Below are 21,643 nucleotides of genomic sequence, written 5' to 3' on the forward strand. Positions count from 1 at the left end.
ATATTACAGTGTATTAAATCATCCAGTAGAGCGAAAAAGACTGAGGAATCAGGAGAGGAAATACCTTCATCACTGGGGAGAAGGGATGAAATTCATTCAGCTGACAAACATTATTGAGCATCTATTAGATGTTCTCTGTTCTTAAGAGTTTCATAGTCCAGTGCAGGAGAAAACCATGAGTAAATTATTAAATAGTGAGGTAAGATCAAACAATGGTATACATGACATCTCAATGTACCATGGCAAATGGAAAGGCTTAAGATGCTATAATAGACAGGGGAGGGGCAAGCACCAGTATCAAATAAGTGACTAACTTGTTTGAATTAATATATTTTGGGTAGATATTTTTCAAGGAATTGTTGCCAATTCTACTTTCCAGAAAATGATTATTTTTATGCTTCCAGAGAACTGCACTAAAACAAAATATTTATTTAGCACAAGACTGAGTAAATCTAGTTTTTATAGTCAATGAAAAAGTTGATTGATATTATCAGAGATAATAAACAGTTCAGTCTCTAACATTTTTCAAAGTTTCACTTACTGTTTAAATTTTCTCCCGAGTGATACATGAATGGGTTCAGAAGTAACTTCTCTAGTCCGTAATGTTAAAGAACTAGTAAGGAAGGAGCTCCACAGGAAATAAGTACCACCACTTTACGAGCAGTAGGCTCTGCATCTGGAAAGACTATGCAGGGAGCCAGGGTGGATTCACACTGACCCGTGCATCTTGTCCAGGTGAGTATCCCGTGAGTGAGATCAAAACCTCACCCTCTGAGCACCCTGTTCTGGACAACCAGGTAAACCGTTCAGGCACAATACATAACATGCATACACGGTCATTTTATTCAAAAGATTTGCACATATTTCAGAAGGATTCATTTCAAAAATCAGACATGTTTTGATACTTCAAGAATACTAACTAAATGAGGTAAGATTTGCTGTTCGGAAAAAAACACAATTTCTTCTCAATCATTTTATAAAACCTATAGAAGTTCTATAACAAAAACTCTTACCCCTAGAATATTAAGGTTCAAAATGACAGACATGGTAATTCCTGGGACAGTTACTGGATCCACACACCAGCTTAAACAGCCTAACTTAAATTCTGCTCTTACTACACCAACCTGCTGAGCTGCATCTCCATTAACCAAGTGAGGCATCATGGCGACCTCTCCGTTCAGCAAGGGCGACAGTTCCAGAGGGATATGGTCGGTCATCATCATTGTGACGTACATTCATGGAGAACTTCCCTCAACTGGCTTCCTGCAAGAGAATCAACATTTTTTAAAAAGGACACAGGACCACAAAAGTCACCTGTAACACAGCATACCAATAATCTAAGTGTTCGCTCACGCACGCCGTCAGCTGAAATTCAAACCATTCTAACCATAGAGTGTTACTGGGTCAGGTCCCCAGAACGCAGAGCAAAGGCAAGGAAACAGCCTGAACTAGTGACCAAAGACCTGAGTCTCCAAGTTGCCCTGTGAACATAGCTCTCATACCTCAGCTTTGTCATCCAGATATAAATTTTAAAAACATGTGGTAGTGCAAACGGTTAACATGCTCAGCTACTAACAGAAAGGTTGAAGGTTCAAATTCACTCAGAGGCACCTGAGAAGAAAGGCCTGGCAATCTATTTCTGAAAAATCAGCCACTGAAAACCCTGTGAAGCACAGTTCTATTCTGACACACGTGGGTCCCCATGGGTCAGAATCAACTCAAGGGCAACTGGCTGTTTTGCTTGAACAACACTAACTACCCAACTGCAGGGTCTTTCTTAGGATATAAGGAGATTACATTATGGGAAGGTAAAAAGACCAAACAAAAACATGCAGTATCATCTTTAAAGTAATTACCAAGACAGAAGATAAGTCAAAACAGAATAACCTATAATTATTAGTCATAAATGCAGTTTTCCTCTTTCAGTACGATCAAAATAATGGTCACGAGCAGTTAATCCAAATATGTAAACAAAGGTTAATGACTCGATGTGCAATTGTAGTGATTTCTGACTTTGCCATTAATTTGGTAATCATGTTCTAATTATGTCTCTGCCATCGTTTTTCTTGAACAGTAATTTAACTTGTTGTATATTGATATCTTTATCCCCTTCTGCACATCTTGAGCTTTTCTGTACCCCAGAAACCACTTGTGGCACCCTTGTGCAGAAGGCTGCAATGCAGATTCCATTCTTGTTTCCACAGAATAAATGAAACTCACACACGTATTCAAACCAACACAAAATGCATGTTCATTCCATAATAATTCTTGTCACAAACATTTAACCCTTCAATACAACAGGAAAACAACAAAAAATTCCTATTTAAAATTATACGTTGTTCTTATAATTTACATATCCTTCAAGTACACCTAAAATTTATAGCACAAAAAAGTTACCAGCATGGACAAAAAAGGATACACACACACACACATCGTTTTAATGGTTTTAGAAACCAACGGCCATATACTTCACACTTGAAATTCCTATCATTCATAACACAGTGCCACATAATGTAAAATCTAAAGGTGTTTGGTCAATGAACCTTTTTATTACTCAATGAATTATAAAGAAATCAGGCAAAACAGTGGGACAAATCCTTTACTGGTTGTCACAAACTTATCTTAGATGTTATAGAAATATGGTATTTCTTCACAAAAACCTCCATTCTGAACTTTAAACGTACCCACTCTTTCCCCTCAAAAATCCTTGCCTGGAAGTATAAGTGATGTATAAAGCCCACCCAAGAGACTATAAACTTTTTTTTTTTTATTTTAAGTAGGCAAAATTTTACACTATTCATTAAATAACCCCATTTGGAGAAACTAACTATTTTAAGCACCAAACAACGAAGTCTTGTCTCAACTAGGGAAGCACATTCTATAATAACAGGTCTTATAATTCAGTGTTAATAGTACCATCATACTGTTTTATAAGGCAATTACACAGTTCTTAAGCAAATAATAGCACAAAACCCAAAGTCCAATAGTTTGTCCTCATGAAGAACGCAGATTCTTTCACAGTAAAATAAACAAAGATAATTCCATTGACACTATCATGATGACCTAACTGTTTGATCCTGGGAAGGTCAAACAACTGATACCATTTCAATCTTATTTGTAGTCTACTTTATCCTACTGAAGTGTGAGGAAAGAATGGGTAGTTTGCCTTAGATTGATGATATTACACAGGCATTTCTTAAGTTTAATGTTTTATTGTTTCTTCAAAATTGCAGGTTGGGTAAATAGGGCAGTAATTTAGGATTGAAGAAGCAGTCCAGGTTCTCTGCCTTTACCTCACTCCTCCCCAAAGAGGATTCAAGGAAACTTGGCTACTGATGCTGTGCTGCCTATTATGGCTCTCTCCTTTCTTCACTAAAGTAGTCAACACCAAAGCCCTCTCCCACACAGGAGAGTCATGGTCACCTCATAGACAAACATGAGGGTGGGACCTGCTCTGCCTTTTTTCACCCAAAGAGACAGAAAAAAACAAACCAACATCAAGGCTCCCCCACTAGGTTCTTTCTGCCCCTAGGTCTTTCCATTAGGCCAGAGTATAGTAAGTAATGATACAGGTTGAGGGGTCTGGGGGGATCAGAGGGAGAGAATTCTTCAGTCAGGAACTGCTTTGGGATGAATTTATTTATGCTCCATGTGGTCCAACTCAGCTAACCGAAGTTTTCAACATTGGTGTTTAAGCCTCAAATCCAATTAACAATGCTATTTTGTCCCTATTAATCATTGGTTCTTGGGGTGGGGGAGGGAGGAATAATTGTGATCAGCACAAATTCAGGCATTCTTGGTGCTGTCCCAATAACAAAGAATGTCTAATACCAACACTACTGTCTAACACTGACAATTACAGTTTAAGAAGCCTTATAGTTGGCATCACATTAAACAACAGGACTTTGTCAGAATCGGCTCGACAGCAACGGGATTAACAAAACACCAGGGAGAAAAAAAAAACATTGCCACTGAGTCAACTCCAATTCACAGCGACCCTACAGGTCAGAGCAGAACTACCACACGGGGTTTCTAAGGAGCAGCTGGTGGATTCGCACTGCCAACCTCTGGTTAGTTGCTGATCTCTTAACTACTGAGCCACCAGGGTTCCTAACAAGACACAGTAGGAGTTAAACTTCAGGTTCTCAGGTGAGATAAGGAGGAAGAATCACCAGTCCAAGCCTACAAAGGCTTTAATAATAGTAGGATGGAAGAGTACAGATACTCACATTGAGCTACAAAAACATTTTAGTATGGGATTTTATTCCCAAAGAAATAAAGTCCATTAGTACAAAAACAAATTATATTTCAAAGCTTTATAGGCAACTTTGGGTAATACAGCTATTCCATAAAGAAATAGCTGGCTGATTCCTGTATTTTTCCTAGTAAATGATGGATTATCTGCTTCCTATAATGTGTAGTGATTATTCCAGATTACTATACATAAAAGAAAGTCTGTATCTACAACTACGCGTTAGAAAGTATATAGTGAAAACTTACGAACATCACACACTCCTAATGCCTCGACTCAACCACCCAGCAACTACATTGTTAATCATGGAGAAAAATGTAAGAATTTAAAAAAGTGAGTAAAGGCCAATATGAACCCTATCACAGAGCCTCACTTATATATAATCAGAGTTGTTGAATCTCTTTTCCCTAGGCCACCAGTTTGCTAAAATCCATAGCCTGTTTTCTAATCTCTAAGACTTTCACTAGCGGTAAACCAGACTTCATCCTGACCAGAACACAAAGTTACAGATTCAACTACATGCAGCCAACAATATTTACCAAATACCCAATTCTATGCTCCATGCACATACATAGGATACTTTCTTTTGCCTGAAATGCAAGGGACATACAGAAATAATAAATGAGAAGATATTGACATTGTCAAGGATTTCATTGTACTTGGATCCACAATCAACACCATAGAAGCAGCAGTCATTAAATCAAGTGACTTAGTGCACTGGGCAAATCCATTGCAAAAGGCCTCTTTAAGGTGTTAAAAAAACAAAGATGTCACCTTGAGACTAAGGTGCACCTGATCCAAGCCATACTGTTTTCAATCGCCTCAGATGCATGTGAAAGCTGGACGATGAATAAGGAAGACTAAAGAAGAACTGATGCCTCTGAACTACTGTGTTAGCGAAGAATACCGAATGTACCAATCAAAAAAGCAAACCCACTGCCGTGGAGTCAATTCTGACTCATAAGCGACCCTACAGGACAGAGAACTGCCCCATAGAGTTTTCAAGGAGCACCTGGTGGATTCAAACTGCCAACCTTTTGGTTAGCAGCTGTAGCATTTAGCCACTACGCCACCAGAGTTTCCACTGAATATACCAGGGACTGCGAAAAGTCCTGGAAGAAGTACAGCCAGAATGCTCCTTAGAAGAGAAAATGGTGAGACTTCATTTCATGTACTTTGGACGTGTTATCAGGAAGGACCAATCCCTGGAGAAGGACATCATACTTGGTAAAGAAGGTCAGCAAAAAAGAGGAAGACCTTCAATGAGATGGACTGACACAGTGTCTGCAACAATGGGCTCAAACATAGCCAACAATCAGAGGATAGTGCAGGACTGGGCAGTGTTTCAGTGTGTTGCACAGAGTCTAACTCAACAGCACCTAACAACAACAGGCAAAGCAATTTCTGTTAAAGAAGACAACACCTGCCAAGCTGTCCCTTAAAAATTATCGTAGAATAAAAACAGCTTAGTGACATGGACTATAAACGACAAGAGAAAAGGCAGGGAGGAGAATTACAAAAGCATGAAAGACAAAGAGACAAAACATAAAACTTAAGATCCATAGTAGTACTTTCTTGGATATTTCCCCAGTGATGAGGGCAAAAAGTAGTAAGTTTTCTAAATCCAAATGGAAAGCCAAATACTCAGGTTGTAAATTGGGAAAACACACAGCCAAAAACCACGGACAGTTAAAGCAGATTCAGTGCAACATAGTCGTCAATCATTCAACAGTGACAGCTTCCCTTAAGTACTCTTGACTGGTAACCCAGACAAAGCTACTCGTGTACTGAACTCACAGCAGGTGTGGCTCATCTTGACTGCTTTGAGACCTGGGAATGCGACTTACCTGATGCGTATGACAAAACTTCAAACAGAACAAAAAGATGAAGCAATGAATGTGGAAGGCTCAGCATCCACGCAGCTACCTTTTAAGAACCAAAACTTACTTCATTTGTAATGACCTAAATACATCTAATAATCACCTAGAATTATAGATTTTCTTACTTCATCAAAGAACAAACCAGTTATAACTTTAACTTTTCTTAGGGATTTGCGTTGTTGTGAACAAGAACATTGGCTTTAGTCATAAGATGATATACGAGGGAGTCGCTAAAGCATTTGGCCTTACATATCCAGAAATTTTCACTCTCCTTTTTTGAGTTCTTAAGCTTAATTTTTATGTTTTTATCTCTCTTCCTCATCAGCAGTTCTGGTAACCACACTCCCTGATATCTCAGGGCCATGTCCTAAAATTCCTATTTCAATCTGGAAATCAGATAATTAGGTAAACTCATAGAGCTGAATGGCTTCTGGGAGAAGGTGTCAGAAGCTCCCCACACGCCCTGCACCATCTTCCTTGGCCACACGCTGAGCATCAGCTGTGAGGGTCGCAGAGTCTGTCAGATGTGTGACCCCTGACAATGGAGCTGTAACTGTTTTTCACTTCAGTCAGAAAGCCCTGAGAGATACCACCCACCCTGAAGAAATATTCATTTTCTTGGTCTGTGTTCCTCCTCCCCTGTATCTGAGAGCTGACCATTTTATTCAAAGCTGTACCACGCCCACACTGCCCCCCACCCGCCACGACAGACATCCTGTAATGAATCCTTCTTTAGACCATGACTCTCTAGAAATGCAGTAGATTTACGCTGTTCCACAAAGAATAAATGTGCTGCAAAACTAACCAGAATAAACAAATGGGAAATAGATTATCTCTGCTAGAACGCATTTTTCTAATCCTCTAAACTCTTCTTCACACAGTGCTCCAAGGTTTCTCTCCTCTTTCTTTAGTCTGTTCTAACCCACACTTCCATTTCAAGGAATCTGGTAACAACCACAGGCCCTCACAACCTCTCCCCCTAACCACACAACCTAACACTAAAACCATAAGTGCTTCATACTCAGCCAGTTCTACTCTTCTGACTGACAGGAAAAGGATGCCATGTGAGCACTTGTGGTTAACTTCCCTCTCTCCTAAGACAGCAAGTCCCTGGTCACCTGCTAGCAAGGCCAAGTGTTATCAACAGGAACTCCAGCGCTAATGGCAGGGGTAAGGGGCGGGCACTCTGGAAACAAAATGAACAGATCCTCACTGTTAATAATATGTTTAATTCCATCCAAATAGCCCCAAAGCTTTTAAAGGAAACCTTATTTTAAAAGAATATTACAAAGGGTCTTCAGTTTTTACATTTCTCTAAGCAACTGGCTTATTAGTTTTTCCTTACTTTGCTTCCCCAACTCTAAGTCTAAAAAGGTTTTCCATAGTATTTTGGCCTCAGCCTATACTAAGAAACATACTAGCCAAATTTATGAAAATCCTGATTCTCAGGAGAGAACCTCAGATCCATTTCCAAAGGCCAGAGAAAGCAATTATATACTAGGAAGAATTCCTAACTTAAAAAAAAAAAAAAAAAAAAACAAAGCCCTAATCATCACTGGGAGAGTTTTTTGAGTCTGTGAACCTGGCCTTCAAATAGTAACAAAATGTCCTGGTCCTCACTCCGTGGGCCGATGACCCAAATCTCCTTACATTAATTCAAGATGTGAGTTAGCAGTACAGTACACAAATTAGTTTCAGATGACGAGAGAGAAAGAAACGTAACAACACTAAAGGAACAAAGTATAACCGTCAGAAGCAAAGAGCCTGCCGGACTCACTGACTCACTGTGTTCAACCACAAGCTGGCCCTGAAGTACAGGCTCCCAAGCTCACTTTATGAACACCCCGATGATGCTTTTGACCAGACTCCTAGACTACTGCAGGAAAATGCTGAAAAAGCAGATTGGATAAGGGAACCAAAAAGAAGAACGTAGATGATCAGGTTTTAACTGTTCACATGCTCCAGTCTTAAATGCACATTCAGAAACCAAATGGGTACAAAAATTGTGGGGATCTCTAAAGCAAGTAGCTAAATAGTCTAATAGTAGGCTCTTCAGAACTCATATTGCTAAAGTTAACCATGATTGCATGTACTCCAAAGGCTTAATCTTTCCAAATAAAATGGAGATTAACCAATCGCCTTCACGTGACCTAAACAGCATGTAGATATTTTGCTTACAACACATCTGTTGTGTAGCTTGAGAAACAATACTGTGAAGGAACAAGAGTAAAATCATAGCTTGATTCATTCATCAAGAAAATGTCCTTCTCTGCTAAAAATACCAGGTGACTTCTAATAACGAGAATCTATTGTGGGTCTGGTTTCAGAAAATTATCACACACGTACCAAAGAAATGTTCTTGTCGTTTACATAGTAACAGTAATAACGAAATGAAACTTTTTTTCCTGACTCAATGAGGGGAGCAGAAAAAAAAAATCAGTAGTCAAACTAATAAACACAGAAATCAGGGTTTTTTATTGTGTTGCATTTTAAGGATGGCTCAGGACCAGGCAGTTGTTTCCTTCTGCTGTACATAAGGTCGCTATGAGTCAAAACTGACTCGAGGGCACCTAATAACAACAAGGAAAGTTATCAGGAGAGACCAGTCCCTGGAGATGGCCATCATGCTTGTAAAGCCCAGTACCCAGTGCCGCTTGTAAAGTAGAGGGGTCAGTAAAAAAGCAAAAGACCCTCAACGAGATGGACTGGCACAGTAGCTACAACAATGGGCTCAAACATAATGACTGTGAGGATGGCCAGGACCACACCGCGTTTCATTCTGTTGTACACAGGGTCGCTGTAAGTCAGAACTGACTCCATAGCACCTAACACCAATAATAACAACAGGGAAGTTACTAAGAAATGACTACGTATCAAATAGCTGTTTTATGACTGATTACAAGACTGGTTTCTAAATGGTTTCCAGTATAAAACACAAGCCTAACAAAACTTATTATGACAAATCAACTTTTATACAATTGACCTACCCTTGTTTACACCACAGCTGTAATTAAAAAGAAAAAAAAAAAATCCAGGTGAGTCAGAAACTTGAGAATCAAATAGCTCAAGAAGGGTTGCGGGGGGAGAGCCCACTTCAATGAGCTTCCCCCACTCAGATGACCTTTTATGTAAATGAAGTCCTGGTGGCGCAGTGGTTAACAGCTTGGCTGCTAACTGAAAGGTTGGCAGTTCAAATCCACCAGCCGTTCCTTGGAAACCCTATGGGACAGAGCTCTACTGTCCTATAGAGTGGCTATGAGTCAGAATCAACTCAGTGGCAATGGGGTTTGTTTTGGGTTTTTTTTTTTTTAATGTATATATGCCATCAGAGACAAGGACTGACAACATCCTAAATGTGTAGTCTTCCTTTCCAAGCATGATTAGCACTATAAAGAAGGAAGAGAGGGAGGGAAGAAAAGGGGAAAAAGACAAAGTCAGTCAGTTGCACACATTCCTACAACTAATGGGACGTCAAACTACCCTTTGCTATTTTATTTTCCTCACCAGAAAAGCCCCTTTCCTTCCTGCCCCATGTTGGCTTTGAAAAGTAAACTGTTCGATTGAGGTTTCAAGACCTAGGAGCCCTGAAAATGTCATTTCTAACTTTCCCAGCAAAACTAGAAACAGCCTTCTTATAATAACTATGGAAACACCAATGGTATCAATGGAAGGGGGAAAAAAAACAAAAGAGAAACCCAAAACAGTCTTTTTTACCTCTGAAATTCCGGGGGAAACCTGCTGGCCCTCCACACACACCTGCCTGCCTTTACCACCTCCGAGCTACTGTGCAAATATGGCTCTTCCTTACCTTCCCAAAACCCTAAACCAGCGCCCTGGGCACTGCCTCTGGATTGAGCAGCTGGGCCATTTTGAACCTAATGTGGGGCACTGCCACAAGACACCAGAAACGCTGGGGGTGGCTTTAATGCTTTTGCTTGAACTATTCTCTCCTGCATCCTGGGCAACCATGAGGAAAGGTAACTGGCACCAGGAACACTGCCCCCTTTGCTTTTTTGAAAATCAAATTATATAGTGGGGGGTGGGGGGCATGGAGAGGAACTAAGGACTTTATTAGAATTTTTGACAGTTCCTCTGCTACAAACAGCTAAAGAAGCAGTAAGCTCTGGGTGGGTGCTTGGGAGGCAGGGCACTACAGTGGAGGGGCCCCAGAACTGAGCACTGGAAAAACTCTGAGTTCTCTTCCAGCGTCTGTCAGTAATTAGCTCTAAACTTGCTCTAAACCTGAGTGATTAACATCTTCTTTTATGAAACGACAAGACTATAGATTAATCTTTAAGGTTCCTTTCTGTTCCTCACAGGCTATTTCAAACAGCAATTACCTCTTTAATATAGATTAAACTACAGCTAAAAAAAAAAAAAAAAAGTTTATTCAAACTCTAAAAATATAGCCTGACCCTTATTCATAAGAAGGAGAAGAAAAAATCTAAGTAAAATGCTGAAAAAAGAATGTATTGAGCCAATAGGGATGGAAATCACTGTGTTTTTATGCCAATGAATCTAATTTTACAGCTGAGGTCTATACAGCTGTGCAAGAAAGCCTCTTGCCATGGCTTGCCACTTGAATGAAAGAAGGAGTGGTAATAATTGTTCATGCAGAAAAACCTCTTGAGACATGAGCCATACCTGGAGGTATGCGCCCAGCTGGTTGGTGGGGGCACAAAGAGTCTGGAATTTGTCTTCTTGTCTGATACGCGTGTTCATTAGCAAAGTTAAATCACTGTTGTCTGAAAAGTTCCAGCCTTAGAAACATGCTTGCTTTCTGCATCCAATTATAAACATACAAGATTTAGTTGGGAACATTTAAATCCACAGAGAAACCCTGTGAAATGGAAATTTTTTTTTATTTAAAAAAGACAACTGTGGATTAAAGTAAGTAATGATAAATGGTTCAAGCAACAAATCAAAACGGGACCATCCACTGTGCTCTGGGGAGCAGAGAGGACATGCCAAGTCATCTGAACATACAGCCCCTGCCCTCAAGAATGCATAGTTTTTTGTTTTTTTTTCTTTAATTTGGCCTTGCTTAAATGGCAAGGCATTGTCATGTCTGAAGTCAGAACCTCTACATTGGGTAAGGTCATTTTTTAAAAAACACTGCTTTTCGCGGGGGTGGGGGGGGAGTGCAGGGAATGCCACATGTCTAAGGATTATATTTTTAAAGTATCCGTAATTTGAGGCCACTTTCATCGTCCATTAATATGCAAAGGATGTTTCCATAGCCCTCCAACGTACCCCAAATCTTTACAGAAGCATAAAAACCAGAGGGGAAAAAACAACATCACTGTATCCACACAATCAACCTCAGACCCACATCCACACACAACACCTAAGTTCTGCAAATATTAACTAAAAAGGAAAGGTGCCTAGCCACTGAAACATCTACCAACCAAAGGTTCATTTGCTTTGCTCCTTGTTTTCAAATGGTGTTTAAATAAGTTTGCTGACCTAATTAGACATTTCTGTTAGAATACCGAGATTCAGGGTACAGGCATTCCACAGTGAACTTCACACCCTTACTTACTGACATCACAAACATGTCATCTGGAAGGAAATGTTCCCAAGCTCTAAGCCCTCATTCTCACACATACACAAGCTACCTTTGCCACATACTTTAAGAATGACAGTAGATGAAAATAACGTATTTTCAGTGAAATTTGAAATTTAAAAAAAAATTTTTTATATCTTTTTTGATAGGATGGTAAGGAAAAAAATTCTAGAGGCTTGTAGTTCAAGAATGGAAACGGTCACTTCTAAAGCCCCTTCCAGCCCTAGACTTATAGAGCTTAGCTGCCAAACAAAAGGTCAGCAGTTCAAATCCACCAGCCGTTGCCTGGAAACCCTATGGAGTTGGAACTGATTCGATGGCAGCGGGTTTGGTTCTGGTTTTTTACCCTCCTACCTCGAAGCTGCATGAGGAGGTGTAAAGACACAGCGAGAGTCAGAAGACATGCTCTCCTGTCTCAGCACCAGAAGCCCACGTGTCACCTAGCCCTCAGGCACTATAACCAACCTGGAGTCTCCACAGCACTGAGATAGGGCTATGGTTCAAGAGGTGTTCCTGTATAAGCTGTATCTCAGTGTTTGAAAAAGATGACATCTAGTCCCCGTTAGTAAAATCCCAAATGTATTTTACTACTCTATTTTTAGAGATCTGTTATAAATCAAATTCACATTGCGTGTTGACCTGGCTACTTAACAGCCCTGCACAGCACCCTTTATTAGGGAAAAATAATATGTTGCAGCAATCACCGAACAACTGTTTTCTGAGGAAGGCTTGGGAGAAGAGCTTCAAAGCTGTTACTTCAGCCCGATGAGGCAAAGGTTCTATCTGAGGCACCAGCACGCTCTTACCTAGGTTCACAACATTCATGTAAACAAGGTGGTGTTCCCCTTTTACAGATGGGGCAACTCAGGGTGAGAAAGGTCAAGTAAATTGCCCAAGGAGACTCAGACAGGAATGGTAAGAAGTCAAGGTTCTCTCAGAGAGCCGATTATAACATCTAAGAATCTGGAAACGAAACACAGGACTGGAGAACTGCTGAAAAATGTACAGGTTAGTGAGTTTCACAAATGAGATGAAACAAGCACATGGTACAAAATTCAAAAGGTACCAAAAGCTGGCTTACAAAAGATACCCAATGAAAGTACACCTCCACAAAGGCAACCACTGTGAGTTTTAAAGCACTTTTCTAAGCAGCTTACAGAAAGTTAAGCAAATCCCATTTTATCATACAGCCCATATGGTTAAAAATGAGGGGAAAATAGGCAACAGAAACCAAATTACGAATCTACTAAAGTTATGTCACCCATGATTACACACAAAAGCAAAAATACTTCAGCAAAGGAAGATGGCTTAGTAAAGGTATTGATTAGAAGCCTGCTAAAACAATGTCTTCCATATAAAGGATCTTGACAGTCTATTATTTGTAATAACTTTTACAAAATAAATTAGAGTATGTTGGGAGCTTCTCCCTTAAAAGTAACAAGGTCCCAAAAGAAAGACTTAGCTGAAAAATAACATCGAACAAAATGACCTGAACAAGACAGTCACCCATTGCTTTCACAAATATTTATGAGTACCTACTATGTGCTTTCACTATGTGCCAGGCACTGTACCAGAATTTGAGAAGTCTAGAAATAAAGGCATGAGGTGAGAAGCCATTACATTACAGTGAAATATTATACTCTAACTAAAAAAGGAACCCATGTTGGACGTTTCTGACGAAATACCACACCAAGTCAACAGACCTCCATGCTCTATGGAACCCTTCATCTGAGATAAGCCCCAATGCCTAAATTTGGTTTCCCAGCTGTGGCCTCTTTTCTAGTCTTTGAAATCTGACAAGAGTTCCAGGAGGTGAATTTGGCTTCAAGACATGCCCCCACCTCAATCTCATTTCTGATTAGCAAGCAGGATACTAAAATTATTTCCTTAATAGATTCATATAGAATCTAATTGTGATTATTTTACATATAAGTTTTATTTAACTAAAGAGATGTTATAAAGAAAGCTATGCTTCCATATATTGGAATGAATCAACTTCATTACACGTATTATAAAGAAAACAATCTGCACCCTGAAGTAGCACTGATTTTTTCTCCCAGTTTATACTTAAAATTTGTACTTCAAAGATTTCTGATAGATGTTGATTCAAACATTTTTTCAAAAAAGTATTTGATTCTCTCACACACACACACCACTCCCCTCCCCTCATTGAGGAAAAATCAGTAAGAATGGTATATGATACACTGAAAATCAGTTCACAGGCCAAGTTGTTTAAAAACAAGTTATTTCTTGAAGAATCATTACAATTGACGACATTCTCGCGAGCAGCTTTACATTCCACCTAATATGACTAAACACACAGCAAACACCAGGTGTTACTTAGAGCTCGTAAGAGACTGAAACAGAAAATTCACATGAAATGATAACACTGAACAAAGAAACAAATTAGCAGGTGCAAAGTCGCATCATGCCAGAGAGATCTATTTACTATCTCAGATTCGCCATTGCGACAATATTTCCATATCAAAGATGTGTGCAATCACAGCACTAACTTGGACTAACATTTTGAAAAAACACAAAAAATGCAGAATTCTTTAGAAAAAACCTTTTTTCTTTCAAGAAAAAAAAGTTGTCTATACTATAGAGCATTAGATCTGTTTCAATCAATGGATGAGAATGATAATGGTATTTACATGGTTTTGTATGTAAATACTGTTTGAAACTACAGCAGCTGCCTATGTTCTAAACATTCCCTGTATATAACATCATTAATTTATACTAATACAATTTAAATAGGAGCCCTGGTGGTGCAGTGGTTAAGAGCTTGGCTGCTAACCAAAAGATTAGCAGTTCGAATCCATCAGCTGCTCCTTGGAAACACTATGACACAGTTCTACTCGGTCTGTCCTATGGGGTCGCTATGAGTCGAAATCCACTCAATGGCAACAGGTTTGGGTTTTTGGTTTGGTTTATTTAGGCTCTTTGTTCAAGACACTCTTGTGCTGAAATCAGGCAAATTCTAAATTTAAAGATGCAGTAGTGGGTCGTAAACAGGGCTTTGAACCAGTTCGGTCCAGTTCAAACCCCTGATGAGAATTTGCATTTCCATCCCAGATGCACTCAATCAGGATCTACATTTTAACAAATCCCCAGGTGATTCTTATGCATAATAAATTTTGAGAACCACTGCTCTACCAGTGGTTCTCAGAATTGGTCCCAAACCAGCAGTATTAGCACCCCCTGGGAACTTGTTAGAAATGCAGATTCTCAGCAGGGGCTCAAACTAGAATGAACACGTTGGAAGCCCTGGCCTTAAAAAAAAAACTTTCCAGAAAAATCATTTTAAATTTCAACCTTGATCTATAAGACACGTTTCCTTATTCAATTTTAATATTTCCTCCTTATGTAATGAGCACAAAAGACTGTACTTATGTTACAAAAAAAAGTATTTTTTCAGTTAATGTTACGGGCTAACTCAAGAGAAGCACAAGACATCTAGGATGAAAACAGTTACAACCTGTGAACACCATGAAGGGTCTCAGGAATGTCCAAGGGTCCCCAGACCACACTTTGAGAACCACTGCTCTACGCCAAGCAGTTTATAAGCAAAAAGACACAAAAATCTTAAATTCACATTTTAGTAGACAAAGACTGCTGTTTTGATGTATACATTGGACAGCCACAATTCACAGGACACGGTCTAAACAAAGATCTAAATAATCCAAATTCCGACTCACTGCAACCCTAATGAAGAGGTATTCAAATTCTAGCATGAATTTCTCCTCCAAGATTTAATGGTACATTTTAAAGCATTTTGGTGAAGTGTATTTGTTTGGTAAAATCTTGAGGGAAGGAAGAGAAGTAGGGTGGAGGGATAAGAATATGCACTGCCAGACCAGGTACTCACTGCTGGGGACTGTCAGCAAATCAGAGTACAGGGAAGGGGTAGGTGGGGCATGATGACAGGTAGGCCTTTGGTTGTTGTTAGCTGCCTTCTAGTCTGCCCCAAGGATGGTGATCCCATGCACGGCTGGTTCAGACAGTTTTCATTGGCTGATTTTTCCAAAGCAGATCACCAAGCCTTTCCAGACCCGTTAGCTGGAGATTCCCTGTCAGTCTCTCATGTAATCATACTCATACCCTAGATTCAAAGCAAATGATCAGTATCGGGGAAATAATGACAAATAATTTTGCACTACCGTTCCCAGATAAGGATTTGATCTGCTCTGATCTCCAGACCTCAATTAGTGCTGTTTGCTAAATGAGCCCACTTTATTAAATCCAGAGATGACTTGATCTAGCATTTTCTGTGGTCACTAATTTATTTTCTTTTTCCACAGCCTATTTTGTCTTTCTTCCAAGAACCCAAGCAAGAGTTTTCTAAGGCATAAGAACTCTTAAAATGAGAACCTCAAGTTTCAAATATAGATAGAACAATTAATAAGACTGAAATTCACTTCCTAGTGCAATAATTTCAAAAAAATCGAGTCGCATTCGGCAAACACAGTTAAATGAAAGACTTTCTTTTTTAAAAATAGATTTAACGAGCATAATAATTTTCCACTGGCACTATAAATAAATGGAACTCCAAAATATCTTTCTTTGCAAGGGCGCTGTGGCCAGTCACGGTTACCCTGACCCAGAGCGGAATGTGTATTTACATTGCCGAAGCAGCATTGTGTGCTGGTGGGAAACCACTTCTCACAGACCTCCCAGTCAACCCAAAGACTCCACAATAGGTATTCACACAGGAAGCAGGTATTCACACAAGGAAGCAGGTCCTACAAAGAGCACCTCTGGCTCTTCCAGAGAGAAGTTTCCAAGGCAGCGGGGATGATAACCACTGCAAACGCCATGTTCACAGGCCCCAACTGCTTACATACAGTTCAGGGTCAACAAAGCTTGTGTTGTCCACAACCATTCCCCCAGCTCTTCCCAAGGTGAAAAGGAAGCTGTCAGCAATTCCATTTCATTTTTCTAGGTAAAAACTAGACAATGCCTTGAACGGTGGTTTTTTAAGGGAAGGAAAAAAAAATCCATCACAAAGCCATGAATTTTTTTTCTCAAGTGAGCAGGAAAATACTCCTGAGAAGCTATTCCTTTTTCAAAGCCTCATGAAACCTAGTAGTGCTGAATATGAAACTTAAAAAGCCAAAACTTCAAACATCACTCCATTATCTCCACTGAAAATTATGGTTCCTTAAATATTGACCATTTTGTTTAATTGCAAAGCAAAAAACTGTTTTAACTCCTCAGAGAAGCATGTGTTGTCAGTAGTATCTTATCAAGGACTTCAGGACAGGTAAGTACAGGAAATCAAGATAATGGTGACCACTTACATAAGCCATCAAATTGACCAAGAGGTGGTTGAAAATGTAATTAATAAATAGGAGGTTTTGTGGATATAAAACTAAACTATAAGTTTGACTTTTTCCTCTACACTTGAGCATGTAAAGAAACACAACCTGGTTCTTCAAAAATAGGTTATGATTAAATTCTCATGCCCCAGTTTCTTAACCTACAAGAATGCTGCTTCCTACAATAATATTTTAAGGCCATTAAATAATTGAATGTTACTGGGCAAAGGGCAATTCTTCTGGCTTATTTTTCTCATTTCTCAAAAGGGACTAGACTACAGGACCAACGTCCCTGTCAGTTATAATCATCTATCAATTTGGGTACAGCAACAAAGAATATCACAATAACACATACATGTTAAGGGTTTATTGGAGGCTACCTAAGCATCCACGCAAATTACAAATAATATCATTATCTAGTTCAAGGAGTGAAGCCCCGGTGACACAGTGGCTAAGAGCTAGGCTGCTAACCTCGAATCCACGAGCCACTCCTTAGAAACCCGATGGGGCGGTTCTATTCCATCCTATAGGGTGGCTATGAGTCAGAATCGACTCAACTGCAATGGGTTTGGTTTTAGTTTCAGGAAGTAACTCTTGCAATATAGAAAACGTAAGCCAGAAACAATATGAGGAAATATTCACAACACAATGTTTAATAAAATGTACAGTAAGATTATACGTGTACATACATACGATTTTTTAAAACACTGAAGTGAAATAGAACCAAAATGTTACCAATGGTTAACCTATGGATAATGAATTATAGTTTCTGCTTTGTACTACTTGTAATGAGCACCTATAATTTTTGCAGTGATAACAGTTAACTTTAGGGGGGACCTCATGCCACCAAGAAAGCAGTGCCAGGACCAGAGTGTGTCCTTTGGACACAGGGTTCCTGCGCAGATAAGATCCTAGTCCAGGGGAAGACTGATGACAAGGATCTTCCACCAGAGGTGACAGTGAGAAAGCCTTCCCTGGACTTCTAGCCTGTGAGAAAATAAATTTCTCCTTGTTAAAGCCATTCACTTGTGATATTTGTTACAGCAGCATAGACAAGAATTTGTACTGAAAGAGTGAGGTGCTGCTCTAACAGATACCTAAAATGTGGAAGCAGTTTTGAAACTGTGAATAGACAGAAGACTCAGAAGGAAGTGAGGCAAACTCTTAACACCAGAGAAGGCGCTGATGGTGAGAAACAGCAGGAGAGGATCAGCAGCAGCAGAATCAGGAGACCAGCACCAGGCAGCACTGGAGCCAACCTACAGAGCAAGAGCTGAATGCTGTCCACACGAGTGGGGTGCCTCCGGGCATTTATCAGTAGAGCTACTGAACTTTGGAACACTTGCTGCAGCAGGGCAGATGCGGGCATGAGGCCTGAGGGCCAAGGGGTCTAGGAACACAGAGAGCCCAAGAGCTGCCTCAGTCTCAAAAGATATGGCCATAACCTCTGGGGTTTCAAAGGGTGGAGCCATGGCCTCTGGTGTTTCTAAGGCTGGAGTCGCCACTCGGATGGACTAGGAGAATGGTGCCTAAAGCTGAGGGAGCAGAGATGCCTCCACAGTGGGTCTGGAAGGTGGAGCTGAAGCCCAGGGCCAAGGGACCTCCACTCAGAATTCAGAGAATGTGGGCCAATACCTAGAGTCTGGAGCCAAACCAAACCAGTCGATTCCTACTCATAGGGATCCTACAGGACAGAGTGGAACTGCCCCCACAGAGTTTCCAAGGAGTGCCTGGTGGATTCAAACTGCCAACCTTTTGGTTAGCAGCTGTAGCTCTTAACCACTATACCACCAGGGTTTCTGGAGGGCAGGGTTATTGTGTAAATGGTCTCAGAGAACAAAGGATTATTTTCAAAGCCTTGAGGGCTAATGCAATGTGTTCCGCTTACTTGCTTGGTGCCTGTTATGCCTTCTTTCTCTCCAATTTCTCCTATCTGTAATGGAAATGTCTAGAAATGCCTAGCTTGTGCCTGTTCTACCACTGTACTTCAGAAGCAGATAACTTGTTCTAGACTTCACAGATGAAGAGGAATTTGGGATTTTTTGATTCAAAGTTGATTTAAGACTTTTGCTATGAGATGTTGGGGAGAATATGTTTTATATGTGGCAAGGACATGAATTTTAGGGGGACAAAGGGTAGAATGTCATGGATTGAACTGTGTCCCCGAAAAATAACATGTCAACTTGGTTAGGCCATGATTCCCAGTACTGTGTGGCTGTTCTCCATTTTGTGATTTTCCTATGTGTAATAAATCATAATCTCTGCCTGTGGTTAAAGAGGATTAGTGTGGGATGTAACACCCTTGACGCGGTCACATTCCTGATTCAATGTAAAGGGAGTTTCCCTTTGGTGTGGCCTGCACCACTTTTTATCTTACAAGAGATAAAAGGAAAGGGAAACAAGTAGAGAGTGGGAGACCTCATATCACCAAGAATGCAGTGCCAGGAGCACAGCATGTCCTTTGGACCCGAGGTTCCCAGTGGAGAAGCTCCTAGGCCCAGGGGAAGATTGATATCAGGGACCTTCCTCCAGAGCCAACATAGAGAGAGAAAGCCTCTAGAGCCAACACCCTGAATTGGGACTTCTAGCCTACTGAAAAAGAAAAAACCAAACCCACTCCCATCAAGTTGATTCCAACTCACAGTGACCCTATAGGACTGAATCACAGTGTTTCCATGAAGTGCATGGCAGATCAAATCGACAACCTTTCGGTTAGCAGCCATAGCTCTTAACCACTACTCCACCAGTTTCCTCTAGCCTATTAGACCATGAGAAAATAAACTTCTCTTTGTTAAAGCCAAAAAGAAAAAAGAAAGTTAACTTTAAAAACCATATGATTCAATTTACTTTGCACCATGTGATTATTTAGATGTTTGTGATGAAACATTTTCAAGGCACTTGTACAATACACAGACCTGCAGGATAAAAGGGCTTACCAAGCCTCACAGAACCGCCACCACTCAACTCCGACTAAGGATACTACAACGGAAGAACATCCGGGGTTATTAGCGGATTTGGTAACATTTACAAAATTAGCCCCTCGGGTCCTGTTTGCTGAGTAATCCCTAAAGTAGGCATGCTCACTAGGACCATCCCAAGCAGTTAAGGGGCGGGGGGGGGGGGGGGGCAGTTTCCCCAGCTTTACTCTTTTTAGATAACAAGTGCAGCATAAAATCCTTCTCCAACTGCCAAAATAAATCAAGCTTTCTGGGTGGAGAGCTCTCTGTCAATCAAATGGGAATCAGCAAAGATAAACTAATAATAGAAACTGTTACATACTTACTTAGCTGTGCTAACTATGCTAGTCCCTCAACCAGCACAAAGGACTTCAAAAGCTATTGCTATGACAAGTACAGGGTGGGGTCAGAGACTTTCCTTAGGGTTGGCAGGTCTCATTCCTGCAGCCTGCAAAGGTAACCACTCACTCTTATCTTTGTGGGTTCTCACCCTCATCCCAAACCTTCTAAAAAGACTTTTCCTGTATTTGTATTCCCATGTATTATAACATGTAATACATGTTCATTCTAGGAATCTGGAAATACAGAAAAACAAGGAGAACATGTCAATTATTGATAGTCACCACACCCAGAAATTACCACTGTGAAAAGATAACGTATTTCGGTCTTGTTTCTCTACCAGTATAGATTTAGAGAGAAAGAGCTACAGAGGTTACAGTGGAGTCACTAGATAGTGCAAACGGTTAAGGTTAACGTGCTCACTGCCAATCAAAAGGTTGGAGGTGCAAGTCCATGAAGAGGTACCTTGGAAGAAAGGCCTGGCAATCTACTTTTGAAAAATCAGTCACTGAAAACCCTATGCAGCACAATTTTCCTCTGACACGTGGGGTCCCCATCAATCAGAGTCAACTTGATAGCCAACTAGTTTGTCCTTTGTTTTTTTTTTTACAGTTTACACAGTACAGGTCATCCACACATTTTTATTTTTGTTATTTGATGATTATCACAATGAAACTGACATCTTTAAAATAAGCAGGAACCAATTCCTAAATAACATTTAACTTCAGAGAAGATGGCCAAATCCTCTAGGGTCCTTGATATTGGCATAAAGACAAGAAGATGACTGGGGAGGCTTTTAGATTGTACACGTATTTTAAATAGATTTATGAAGTGAATGATCCCCATGAATTAATGAAAATACAATTCTTTATATCTATGTTTACAAGTTTCTTGAAAAGTAAAAAGTTTTATTCTCTATCTCCTAAGAGCTACAGGGCATTTTACGTTAACTATTCATACCACTTCCTTCACAACCATAAACCGATCCTATCCTCTAAGCAAAATGTCTACACAAGCTTGGTCCCACACACTTAAGCCTGAGTGTCTAGGTGTACAGCTGCTGGTAAAAACTATTAATAGCGAATCGGACTGGCAAAAGTGTATGATGTGACCCAAAACATCTAAGTATTAAAATATGAAAATATTCATCACTGTATGAAATACTAAAAAGTTGAAAGTGTTCTAATCCACAAAATGAAAGATTATGAACCCATTTTTTAAAATGTGGTACAAATTAATATGCCAACATAGGAAAATGTTCACAACACACTCTTTACAGGGAAATACTAAGCCAACCAAACCTTTTGCCGTCAAGCCGATACCAACTCAAA

At 40.0% G+C, this 21,643-nt stretch overlaps 1 protein-coding gene across 4 annotated transcripts in view; it reads right to left on the bottom strand.

Moving 5' to 3' along the window:
• The window catches only part of FNDC3B (fibronectin type III domain containing 3B), a 391,440-nt gene that overhangs the window by 297,976 nt on the left and 71,821 nt on the right, over nt 1-21,643 (bottom strand). For all 4 annotated transcript variants that reach the window (XM_049867193.1, XM_049867190.1, XM_049867192.1 and 1 more), the window contains one exon: nt 1,125-1,263. In XM_049867193.1, coding sequence (XP_049723150.1) covers nt 1,125-1,235 — 111 coding nt within the window. In that variant the 5' untranslated portion in view covers nt 1,236-1,263. The remainder of the gene's footprint in view (nt 1-1,124; nt 1,264-21,643) is intronic.

Source organism: Elephas maximus, chromosome 23 (genome assembly GCF_024166365.1).
Source record: "Elephas maximus indicus isolate mEleMax1 chromosome 23, mEleMax1 primary haplotype, whole genome shotgun sequence".
Taxonomy (NCBI): domain Eukaryota; kingdom Metazoa; phylum Chordata; class Mammalia; order Proboscidea; family Elephantidae; genus Elephas; species Elephas maximus.